This window comes from Henckelia pumila, chromosome 3, assembly GCF_033568475.1.
Source record: "Henckelia pumila isolate YLH828 chromosome 3, ASM3356847v2, whole genome shotgun sequence".
In the NCBI taxonomy this organism is placed as follows: Eukaryota; Viridiplantae; Streptophyta; class Magnoliopsida; order Lamiales; family Gesneriaceae; genus Henckelia; species Henckelia pumila.
Window position 1 is genome coordinate 32,536,888 of NC_133122.1, and position 11,921 is coordinate 32,548,808.

The 11,921-nt window shown below is 33.4% G+C and overlaps 1 protein-coding gene across 2 annotated transcripts; it reads right to left on the reverse strand.

The window, feature by feature from the left end:
* Positions 1-1,994: 1,994 nt before the first annotated feature.
* LOC140886197 (putative clathrin assembly protein At5g35200) lies at positions 1,995-7,827 on the reverse strand. 2 transcript variants are annotated; one of them, XM_073292698.1, is made up of 16 exons: positions 7,688-7,827; positions 7,013-7,132; positions 6,857-6,926; positions 6,659-6,756; positions 5,654-5,795; positions 5,469-5,569; positions 5,015-5,098; positions 4,830-4,880; positions 4,672-4,737; positions 4,513-4,578; positions 4,323-4,403; positions 4,155-4,232; positions 3,500-3,655; positions 3,307-3,382; positions 2,782-2,900; positions 1,995-2,661 (listed from the first exon to the last, which is right to left on the reverse strand). In XM_073292698.1, the coding sequence occupies exons 2-16, from the start codon at positions 7,109-7,111 to the stop codon at positions 2,272-2,274; spliced, it is 1,677 nt and encodes a 558-aa protein (XP_073148799.1). In that variant the 5' UTR covers positions 7,112-7,132; positions 7,688-7,827; the 3' UTR covers positions 1,995-2,271. The 2 variants fall into 2 exon arrangements, with proteins under 2 accessions (XP_073148799.1, XP_073148800.1); XM_073292699.1 differs by having other exon boundaries at positions 7,583-7,726.
* Positions 7,828-11,921: the final 4,094 nt, after the last annotated feature.

The window sequence follows — 11,921 nt, forward strand, 5'->3', positions numbered from 1 at the left end:
TGGCTCATCAGCTCGAGCTCGGTTCGTTTAGGTGGCTCACGAATATGTTCTTTTAATTTATATGGTTGGCAAACCCAAGTTCGGTTCGTTTACCTAGTTTGAGTTTGATTCTTCTATATATATATATATATATATATATATATATATATATATATATATATATATGAAATATGTTATATGGTTTGTGATCAAGCTCAAGTTCAAGCTCAAGTTCAAGTTCAAGTTCAAGTTCAAATTCGGCTCATATGTTGAGTTGACAAATAAAAATATTAGTATTAACACAAATGACATGATTGGAACACAATACTTTATTAAGACTAATAAAAATATTAGTATTAATACAAAATATGAATTCTTTTAATAAAAAAAAAAGAAAAAATATGAATTTACAACACGTAGGGCATTGCCATAATTTGCATTTTTTAACTTGCAGATTATTGTATTAAAATTCTCTGAAAAACACAATAAATAAAATATTTCTCTATGCGATATTTCCAATGAATGACAATTCAGTCAATAAATTTCTACAAAATAAAATAAAAATTATATTTAAAATATCTTACGAGAATTTAAACTATTTATGATAGATTAATAATATTCAAAATTTTTAGTTAGAAGAAATTTTGATATTATCTGAATTAAATTTGTTGATATATTAAAACTTAACTACTAGGATATATTTGTATATGACGATTGAAATAAAAATTCAGTTTACAATATAATAAAGAAGTTAACTCAATGTATGTATGTATATGCACAATATTTAATTAAGTTATATAACACCATTAGAGAAACGATTCCATATAATAGCAGATCGCGTTATAACTTATAAGCATGGACAATGTTGAATGTTGATTTTCTTTAGGGGTGAGCAATTTTTGGCGGAGCCATAATTTCTAAACTATCCGGGCTAAAATTTTAAACTCTAGAATTATTTAAACTTTTGAATGAAATCACCCGGGCTACTATAAAATTAATCTAAAATTTTCCCAAAATCAATATATATAAAATTTTAAAAAAAATTCGGGCCACCCGGGCTAAAGCCCGGGTGAAGCTATATGTGGCTCCGCCACTGGGGGTGAGTCTTCGAAACTTGGGTTTAATACTTTAGTTGGGAGCTTCAAATTTTATTTGAAAGGTAAAAAGAGAAACGAAACTTGCATTTTGAGTTTATCAGTTATTTGATCGTTTGATGAAATTTTTAGAATGATAAATACAATTATGTACTATACATTAAACGAAAGTGCACCTTGAACTTCTACAACTTGGAAGTAGTCAAGGTTTGAGGCAGAAATTTACATCTAAAATTGTCTTTGATAAATTCGGAGATTTTGGGGATATAATATGACCTACACAGTTAGTAATGATGTTATAAATTCATAAACAACGAGAATTTGAGATTGGAGGTTGAAGTTTTGGATCATATAGTAAGATAAGATTATAAATTAAGTTAAAGTCATAAATCAATTTTATCGAAAAATTATAAATGAGTAAAACTCAAACTCGATTTTATTTCTATGTTGACAAGCTCGAAAACAAGCATTAATTGACGAGCCTGAAAACTAGTTCACTTAATGAGCCCGAAAATGAACTCACTCAACGAACCGAATTCGAGTCAGACTTGCTTAACATGATAAACGAGATATTAATGAACCAAGCTCGAGTTGCTATATATATTAAAAGAAGCCGAGTTCGAGCCTTATGATGAAAGCTCGAACGGAGCTCGAGCCTTTATAGATTTCAAACGAGGTGAAGCCAAATCAGATATTGTTCGGCTCGGTTCAGGTCATTTACATCCCTGTACAAAATTCCACAAATTTCTCGAAAAACAAGGTATATATATATATTTTTTAAAAAAACAAACAAAAGAAAAACAAAACGATGAAGCATCTAATCGTGACTTAAAAACAATCACTTTGACAAATTTTATTCAGCAATACACGGTAAGTTTACCCTCACAGAAGTGTTGCTATTGAATCAAAAGAAAGAACAAGTTAACAAATATGAAAGAATTCCTTGCTCAACCGCGGAAGGTACCAACATTACAAGCAAGCCCAAAAATGTTTATTTCCACTTCTCTGATGCAAACAAAAATTATGGCAAATACAATAATTTCTACTTAATTATTACACAATGAATTTCATCTATCTACTTCAAATGCACAACATATGATTACATGAACATCACATATCAGACCAAAATATAAAGCAAGCCTAACCTCGTTTGTATTTTCACTCCTAGAATTTCCGATGAGAAAAGATTTTCTTGTATTTAGATGAGGCCGGAATATGGATTGTAGGCTTGAACCGGCATACCTGAGCCGTAGGAGTGGCCACTGGCAACATGGGCATTTCCAAACGGATTCATGGGTGGTGGTTGTCCCATAATCATCAAAGGTTGTTGCTGTTGTCCCGCAAACATCATTTGTCGTGGATGATACATAAAAGATGGTTGCTGATTCGCCATAGCCCCCATCTGAACAAAATTTGGCGCAGCAACTGCGTTGGAGGCATAGAATGGATCGTGTGCGACTTGTTGTGGCATCATAGAGTTAGCCATTGGAGCTTGATCCCATGGATTGTAACTCACATTCTGCTGGTTATTTCTTCTGATTGCATCTTCATACAGGCTGTCTAACGTAAGTTTGTCTAGCCCTCCAGCCTTCGTCAACGTGAGAAGAAAACACGAAAAGGGGCTCTCATAAGTGCACTTTTAAAACCAAAATATTATCATTTTATCGGTGAAGTAACAAAGAACATCGAGGGAAGATTTGAGTGATACCAATTTACTAGAGGCAGCAGTGCTCTCATTGGAGCTTGGAGCCGTAACGAGGGCCAACTCCCAGCCTGTAGTTCCATTCGCCAAGTTTGGTCCAGTGGAAACTGGTTGTGCGGGAGAACCTGCATCATCAACGACGATGTTACTCGTATCCACACCATTCAGAAACATGAACTTTGATTGGTGTCCATATCTGGAATCTGTTTTTCGATCCCATGAATAAAAAAATTTCTTCTTATTTTCATTCTGTTTCTCCCCAAAATATATTTAAACTGAATTTTCGAATCTTCCAATGCAATCACTTACTTTCACCATTTATCAAGATACCATATTATCATATTTTAACACAACATACTAAATATTGATGATTAATGTTGTAATTTCTAGAAACATTTGCCATTTACCGTAAAAATTATCATACACATACATCCTATTCCCACAACATTTTCTCAAAAGTCGTTCACCAGAATACAACAAAAGGACTCCAGAAAAGAGCATATGAAAAGTTCAATTCGAAAAAAAACTCACCAACTGGTACAATGGCTAATGCCAAAGCATTCTTCTGGTCTAACTCTATTGCAGCGGGAGCAGGATCATTCAGGCCCTATATCAAAGACAAATGCGGTGACTGGTAAAGGCTGCATTTCTTAAAAAACAGGCATCTCCGAACTAATAGTGAGAAAATAGATTCAGGTTCTTTTCCTATATCTTAATCACTTACAAGCAAATCTGGCGGTTCAGCAGCTGGAGCTTCCACTTTTACCGGTTCTATTACTTTTACCAGTTCTGGTGGAGGTGGGGACGGTGGACGCTCTTCTTTCACCTCTGGACTATTTTTATATTCTATCGCTAAGATCTCCTTGGGCTTATCATCAGCCTGTTTAATTGGGCACAATTAATTGTAGCGATTGTAACATATATTTGCAAACGAACTTTCCAGCGGAATATATCAATTCAAGCACCGGGACAGCTTTGGGATGTCATAGAACTTCAGAAATAAACAAGTAGAACTTCTCCAATAAACAAGATTTATGAACAAGTTGTATCACACTATGCTCACATGAGTTTATACTTGCAAGCGATACACGCTACTATGTGGACTGTCCGCAAGTACTTCACGTTTTACCTTTAGCCGTAGGAATATGATTGGGAAATGTTGCTAGAAAATCATTTCATTCTCCCAATTAACAGATGCAAAAACAGATGTTGAGTGATGGATATTAATTTTTTATTGACAAAAAAGAAAAATTAATAAATGTATACTTAAAAAATAGGACTTCTTCTAACGGTCTCTCTAAAATATAAATTGGCATTCCATTTGAATATATGTCTCAACATGAACAAGTTTAAAGATGATCGAGTTACGCTAACCATACCAGACCCTTGCGAACTGCAGAAGAACGTGGTGCCTCTCTCACATACTCCTCCATGGCTTGAAGGAATGATGCAGGGGGCTATAAAACGCATCACGAAACAAAGAAATGAAATATGTATACAGGTCATAATGAATGACGAGTTACAAACAGGTAACTAAGAAGTCAAACCTGTTCAATTTTTATGTATCTTTCTCCACGTTGAACATCAAGGTTTTTACATACTTCATAGAATTCGGACAATCTTTCAGCCTAGAAAAAATCGTGATAAAATAAAATATATCACAACTAAATTATTTACTAGAGAGATCCCAGAAAGTAAAATTACCAATTAAGTTATACTCTTTTTTAATGGTTGTACCTGCACGCTAGCTCTCCTGTATATATCCAAAGCCTTGAGAGCATCAGGCCTTTGCATCTCAAAGAACTATCAGAAATTAAGTCGTCAAAACATAAAGTCACAAAGTACTCGGAGAAAATCAGAAAAAAAAAAAAAAAAAACAGAGTTCACAAGGTGTACCTTGTCCACCAAATTAACTGTACCATCACTAATGGCATTGTAAATTTTAATACTTTCCGAAGCAACCTAGAGATAATAGAACATTAGATATGACACATAGCTATGTTCACTGCAAGCTAGTTATTCTGAACATTAACATAAAATATGAGTTGATGTACCATTGCAAGGGCCAACTGAATGACATGATTATGAATTGCTGCTCCTTGTGGCTGCATGACATCAACAACATACAAGTTCAACTATCTGATGGTCCACACATATGGAACCAAGGCCATGGATTGGACCCTGAAAACCAATGTTACTAAGATGACATTTATGAAAAATAAAAATAAATTAAATTCACCTGGCAGCCGAGCACACGAAAGAGAAGTTGCTGCAAAGACGGTAAATGCTCGAGCAACTCTGGTGTGTCCAGATCTTTGGTTCTCTGAAATAATACTTACATTTAGAGGTAATCAAGAAAACAAATGACAAAAAATATTTCTTTGCATGCCTCATTGTTTAGACACAACAAGATTGTGATTAAAGTTTGGGAAAAAAGCATCAATTACAAATTTTTGTAATTAGCACTGGCATCATAAAGCACATATTCTAACTTGTACCAGTACTTGGCCTTATTATTAATCAGAGGCTTCAAGTTATTCTAATGTTATAGGAATTTATTAAAACAATTTCAAGCAGAGAGATTTTATAAGAACTAACAAAAACAAAACAAAACGCAACAGGAACAAAAAATAGAGCGAATGTAAAGTATAAATAAAATAAAATAAAACGAGAGAAAGGGGTAGATTTCTCACCAGGCGATCAGCCTCTATATCATATTTCAGTATTCTAAAACACTCCAGCCTCTCCTCCAAATATAATGCATAACAGCGGACCCAAGCAGAATAATCCCAGGCTGGCCAAGTGATGCAGATCCATTTTATCGATAAATAATTATTTCATGTAACTCTGAAAGACTAATCTAAAATAAAACACTTACCATTTGGACTGGAGTCGTCCTTGAAATGCGCTATGTTAAGAATGTGGCCTCTGCTCCGACCATAATTGATAAGTTCTTCCTGGAACGTAGGATCTACTTCCCTTAATGCACGATGAATAACAATCAAAGTTTTTATGGCCACCTGCAAAACAAGATCACCGAAACAAAGATAGAGAATAACATATTCAAGAGCATTATGTGGAAGCTCAATAATAATTTCGTTTCTCAAAATTAGAAGCAGAATATATATGTGCATGGATATACACAAATTAATATAGCAATACAACTAAACAAAGATTTTAAAAATAAATGATACTAGGCTCCTTAACCATTTACTGAAGATATAAACCTTCATAACTACCTATAGTAGATCTAAACCTACAAAACAAGAGCATCCTTTGCTTATCTGCATAGTCTCCACTAAATACATAATGAGTAGAAGCATTTCTTAGAAAAAGCAACAAGAAAAGATGTTTCATAGAGTGGCCACTGGCCAACCAAATAGCTTAGTGGAATGGCTGTAGTTTTCTAGAATGTTAAATGTTAGGTTCAATTTATATCGGATGTGTATGTGTATTTTTTCTTTTAATAAAAAAACAAACTAGTTCAAATCCATGCTAAATGAACAAGGGTCAAGAATCTATGTGTCACATCACATGCATTCTTGGTCTACGTGTTTTGCTTGGGCAATTGGATTTAAGATGCATGAAAGTTTGATGCACCAAATTTCCCATCTTTTCTCAATAATCATTTGAAAGAAATTTGTGCTCGAAAAATGACCAAATCTTCCCCATCATATCAGTTTAAATTAAAACTTCTTATATTGTTACAGAACTTGCATAGTAGAAGCAAAATCATACAGCCAACTCTTGTTCTTCGTTCAACAGCTACACCAAACTTGCCCGGTGAAAAATGTTACAGAACTAAACATTATAATATATTAAACAAAAATCAAGATTAATGATAATTTTTATGCAGATTGTAATCATTTTCATGAACACATACCGCCCAATTTTGAGTCTTCGACAACCTTCTTGCAAGAGCATGTATGCAATATGCAACATCTGCTCGTGGCTGTGTCGCCAATACACAAGAAAAGACAGCTGAAAACAACAAACCATGATCAGTAAATGAATCCTCCTTTAAAATCCAATCATCAGGAAATAAGGGGCAGATGGGCAATATCTTGAAATGAATGCCCACCTCTAATGTGTTTCTCTTTTGCAGGGCGTTCTACGTGATTTGTCGCCCTAACAACAGCAATGTCCACTACCTGTGTGGGCAAAAACCCAACTAATATCAAGCAACCTGATGATTAAAAGTAACCATTTTTATTTAAATATATATATTGACAGTAACCTTGTAATCACTATTAATTTTTGCCAAATTAACAGTGGTGGTATCTTTAAGTGCACCAAGAGTTTGTCTTAAACTGCTCTGTGTTCCCCCACCAGACATCCTCTATCTTAAATATGAATTCTGCTGGGAAAAAAATCCAGAAGATAAGTAATTACCACTCCCAACTTCATTTAACCAATGTTGACTTACAATTAACCAAAAAAAATGATATAATCGATTACATGAAAGAAATTTTCAACAAAAACAAACAGCCTGTTTCTGCTACATGAATAAAAATATACCACATAGACAACAAAGAAACAAGAAGAAAAACAAAAATAAACATACAACAACCCAGCAATAATAAATAGGAAAAAAATAAGCAGCAAAATTTAAACCAAACCACACAAGAAAACCACTTTACAAATATCCTACAACATAATTCAACAAAGCAACACAATCCCACAAAAGATAAAGCAAAACACCACCAAGAAAATCAATCTGATCACGAAACGATACATCAACAAGAAAAAAGAAACCAAAAGATCGAACATAGATCAGAGTCTTCCCAATATTGGCACAAAAACCCACCTTTCTGACTCAATCTTTCACCCCACAAACACACACACAAACAAAAACTCAAAATTTGAATGCAGAGAGAAAATTTAAAGATCAAAAAGGCCAGAAAAGTCAGACCTTGAGCTCAAAAATGAGGGACAGAGAGAGAAAGTTAGGGAGCTAGTCTTTTTCCTTGTTGGCTGTCAGTCTGTACCCAAGAATTTTATTCTCATAGCCCGTCGGCGTCAATTTTCTTAATATTATACAAATATACAAATTAACAAATGTATGTCCGTGAATATAGTATACATTTTCCAGCATAGGAGCACTCCTACGCATATTCATACAGCCAGTTGACACACACATAGTACATATAAATTCCATTTCAATATAATATAATAATATATAAATATATATATATATATATACACAAATTTTGGCAAATATTCCAAATGGCTCCTATATTTATGAGAACTTGTCTGTTTGACTCGATCTATATTGGAGTATAAAAAGTATTATTTATAGATTAGAATAGAAAATTTGTCACAAAAAATTTATAGGAAAGAATAGTTTATAAAAAATTTATATAAATATATATTTATTTATACGTTTGTTTAACTAAAAGAAAAGATCATTGTAGTAAGTTATTTTAACAAATGAAAGTTATAATGTTTTAAACGTATGTAAAACAGGGAATAAATCCTCTGCTACATTTGTTGTTTCAAATCGTGCTACACTTTGCTAAAAATAACCTCGTTTGCACAAATTATTAAAAATTAAATTCATTAAACAACATGAATGAACAAAATATAATTAATCATTGATAAAATGTTCGATTCACCTATTTTTTTAATTAAAATAGGCAATAAATTGTGTCCCAAGCACGATATATGAGTAAAATAATTTGTTGATGATTTTTTTTAATTGAAAAAATAGGTGAATCGAAAATTTTATCAATGATTAATTATATTTTGTTCATCCATTTTGTTTAATGAATTTAATTTTTAATAATTTGTGCAAACGGGGTTGTTTTTAGCAAAGTGTAACACAGTTTGTAGCACCAAGTGTAGCAGATGATTTCGTCCCTGTAAAACAAGGATCATAAATTTAGATCTTCCCCAATTCAGTATTTATTTGGTATATAGTTAACTCCGTGTTATGCATACATTTTGACTCCAAAATAACCATATATATTATATTACATGTTTTGATTTTTTGCTCTAAACAGACGGCGTGAAATTGAATTCATAGAAGCTTCCATAGTGGGCCGTTAGCTTTGACGGAAAAAGACGGGTAGAAATGCGTAGGACCAGGCTGGTTAAGTAAAACTTTTGTCTTCACTATAATCTTGGATTTGTTGTGAAAAAATAAAAATTTATGGTAAAATGTAAAAATTTTAAATTTCAAAATATATCAAACTCTACACTTTATAATATTTTTCTCTCAACTCAATTGTATTTTTCATCACAAATGAAGACCTATTTATAGATCCACATTTGAGATTATTCCAAAAAATAAATACATCATCATCTACATCATCACACACTAATTTTCCATATTTTACAACTCAATATTCAACATTCAACATTCAATATTCAACATAATATTAATAATAATAATATATTTTTCAACACTCCCCCTTGTGATGATGATCGTGATATGATGACTGTCTTCATTACGTGTTTTATACTGCCTCGTTAAAAACCTTACTAGGAAAAATCCAGTGGGATAAAAACCATAGTAAGTGCAGCCACGTAAACTCCCCCTCATGTTAACATAAGTGATTCTTCACATATTCCGCAGATTGCGCATCCCAATGTTGTATATATGCTTTCTGAATATCGTCGTAGGAAGTGCCTTTGTGAAGAGATCTGATGAGTTCTCACTGGATTGAATGTAGCAGATATCAATATCTTTATTCTTCTCAAGCTCTTGAGTGTATGCAAAGAACTTTGGGGGTATATGTTTTGTTCTGTCACTTTTGATGTATCCTTCTTTCATTTGAGCAATACATGCAGCATTGTCTTCATACAACGTCACAGGCTTCTTGTCTACTGATAATCCACAAGAAGTTTGGATATGTTGTGTCATTGATTTTAGCCAAACACATTCACAGCTTGCTTCATGTAGTGCAATAATCTCAGCGTGATTTGATGAAGTTGTTACGAATGTTTGTTTCTGTGAACGCCAAGAAATTGCGGTGCCTTCACGAGTAAATACATATCCGATTTGGGAACGTGTCTTATGTGGATCAGATAAATATCCAGCATCGGCATAACCAATGATACTTTGATTGGTGTCTTTTGAGTACAAAAGTCCCAAATCTGTCGTTCCTTGTAGATAACGAAATATATGTTTAATTCCGTTCCAGTGCCTCTTTGTTGGATATGAACTGAATCTTGCCAATAAATTTACAGCAAAAGATATATCTGGTCTAGTGCAATTTGCAAGATACATAAGGGCACCAATGACACTTAGATATGGTACTTCTGGACCAAGAATAACTTCATCATCTTCACATGGACGGAATGGATCATTTTCTATGTTTAATGATCTTACAACCATTGGAGTACTTAATGGATTTGATTTATCCATATTAAAATGTTTAAGGATCTTTTCTGTATAATTTGCCTGGTGAACAAAAATTTCACATTCTTTTTGTTCTATTTGCAAACCCAGACAGTACTTGGTTTTTCCAAGATCCTTCATTTCGAATTCTTCCTTCAAGTACATCATAACCTTTTGAATTTTTTTATTCTTTCCAATGATGTTTAAATCATCAACATATACAGCAATAATTACACACCCGGATGTTTTTTTCTTGATGAAAACACAAGGGCATATTGGATCATTTACATATCCTTTTTTCATCAAGTGCTCACGTAGCCGATTATACCACATTCGGCCGGATTGCTTCAACCCATATAATGATCTTTGCAATTTTACAGAATAAAATTCTCTGGGTTTTGAACTTTGTGCCTCAGGCATCTTAAATCCTTCAGGAATTTTCATGTATATATCACTATCAAGTGATCCGTATAAGTAAGCCGTAAAAACGTCCATCAGACACATTTCCAAATTTTCAGACACTGCCAAACTAATCAAATATCGAAACGTAATTGCATCTATAACAGGAGAATACGTTTCTTCATAATCAATTCAGGCCTTTGAGAAAAACCTTGTGCAACAAGTCTAGCTTTATATCTTACTATTTCATTTTTCTCATTTCGCTTTCGAATAAAAACTCATTTGTATCCAACAGATTTTACACCTTCAGGTGTGAGGACTATAGGTCCAAAAACATTGCATTTATTTAGCGAATCCAATTCAACCTGGATGACATCTTTTCATTTTGCCCAATCATGACGAGTTTTACATTCACCAAAGGATTTTGGTTCATGATCCTCATTTTCATTTATGATGTCACATGCCATATTATAAGAAAATATCTCATCAATATCTTCTATATCTCTTCGGTTCCATATTTTTCCAGTATTAATATAATTGATAGAGATTTCATGATTCTCGACAGTTTGTGGTTCTGACAGAACATTTTCATCATCAGGTGTTTTTTCTGGAACACCATTTTCTATTTTATGATCATCGTGTTTCTCTATGCCTTTTTTTTCCGAGGATTTTTATCCTTGAAATCGACTGACTTTCCACGCTTCAAGCGTTTTATGACATCATGGGTGTCTTCAATTTGTTTCTTTGGAATTTCAATTCGAGCAGGGGAATTTACAGCATGTATATATGATTTTGTTACCCCTTTTGTGTCTGCAAATGCATCTGGCATTTGATTTGCAATTATTTCCAAGTGCACAATTTGCTGTACATCTTTCTCACATTGTTTGGTCCTTGGATCCAAATGTAACAATGATGGTACATACCATGTGATTATTTTTTCGATGTGTTTCTTTTCTCCCCCTAACATTGGGAAGATTTCTTCATTAAAATGACAATCAGCAAAACGTGCTGTAAACATATCGCCTGTCTGAGGCTCAAGATATCGAATGATTGATGGGCTATCATAACCGATATAAATACCGATTTTTCTTTGAGGACCCATTTTTTATCGTTGAGGTGGTGCAATAGGCACATATACCATACATCCAAAAATTCTCAGATGAGAAATATTTGGTTCTTTACCAAATGCAAGCTTCAATGGGGAGAATTTATGATATGCACTTGGTCTGATGCGAATTAATGCCGCAGCATGTAAAATTGCATGTCCCCATATAGAAATAGGGAGTTTTGTTCTCATAATCATTGGTCTAGCAATCAGTTGTAGACGTTTAATCAATGATTCAGCTAATTCATTCTGTGTATGAACATGAGCAACAGGATGTTCAACAGTAATTCCCATTGACAT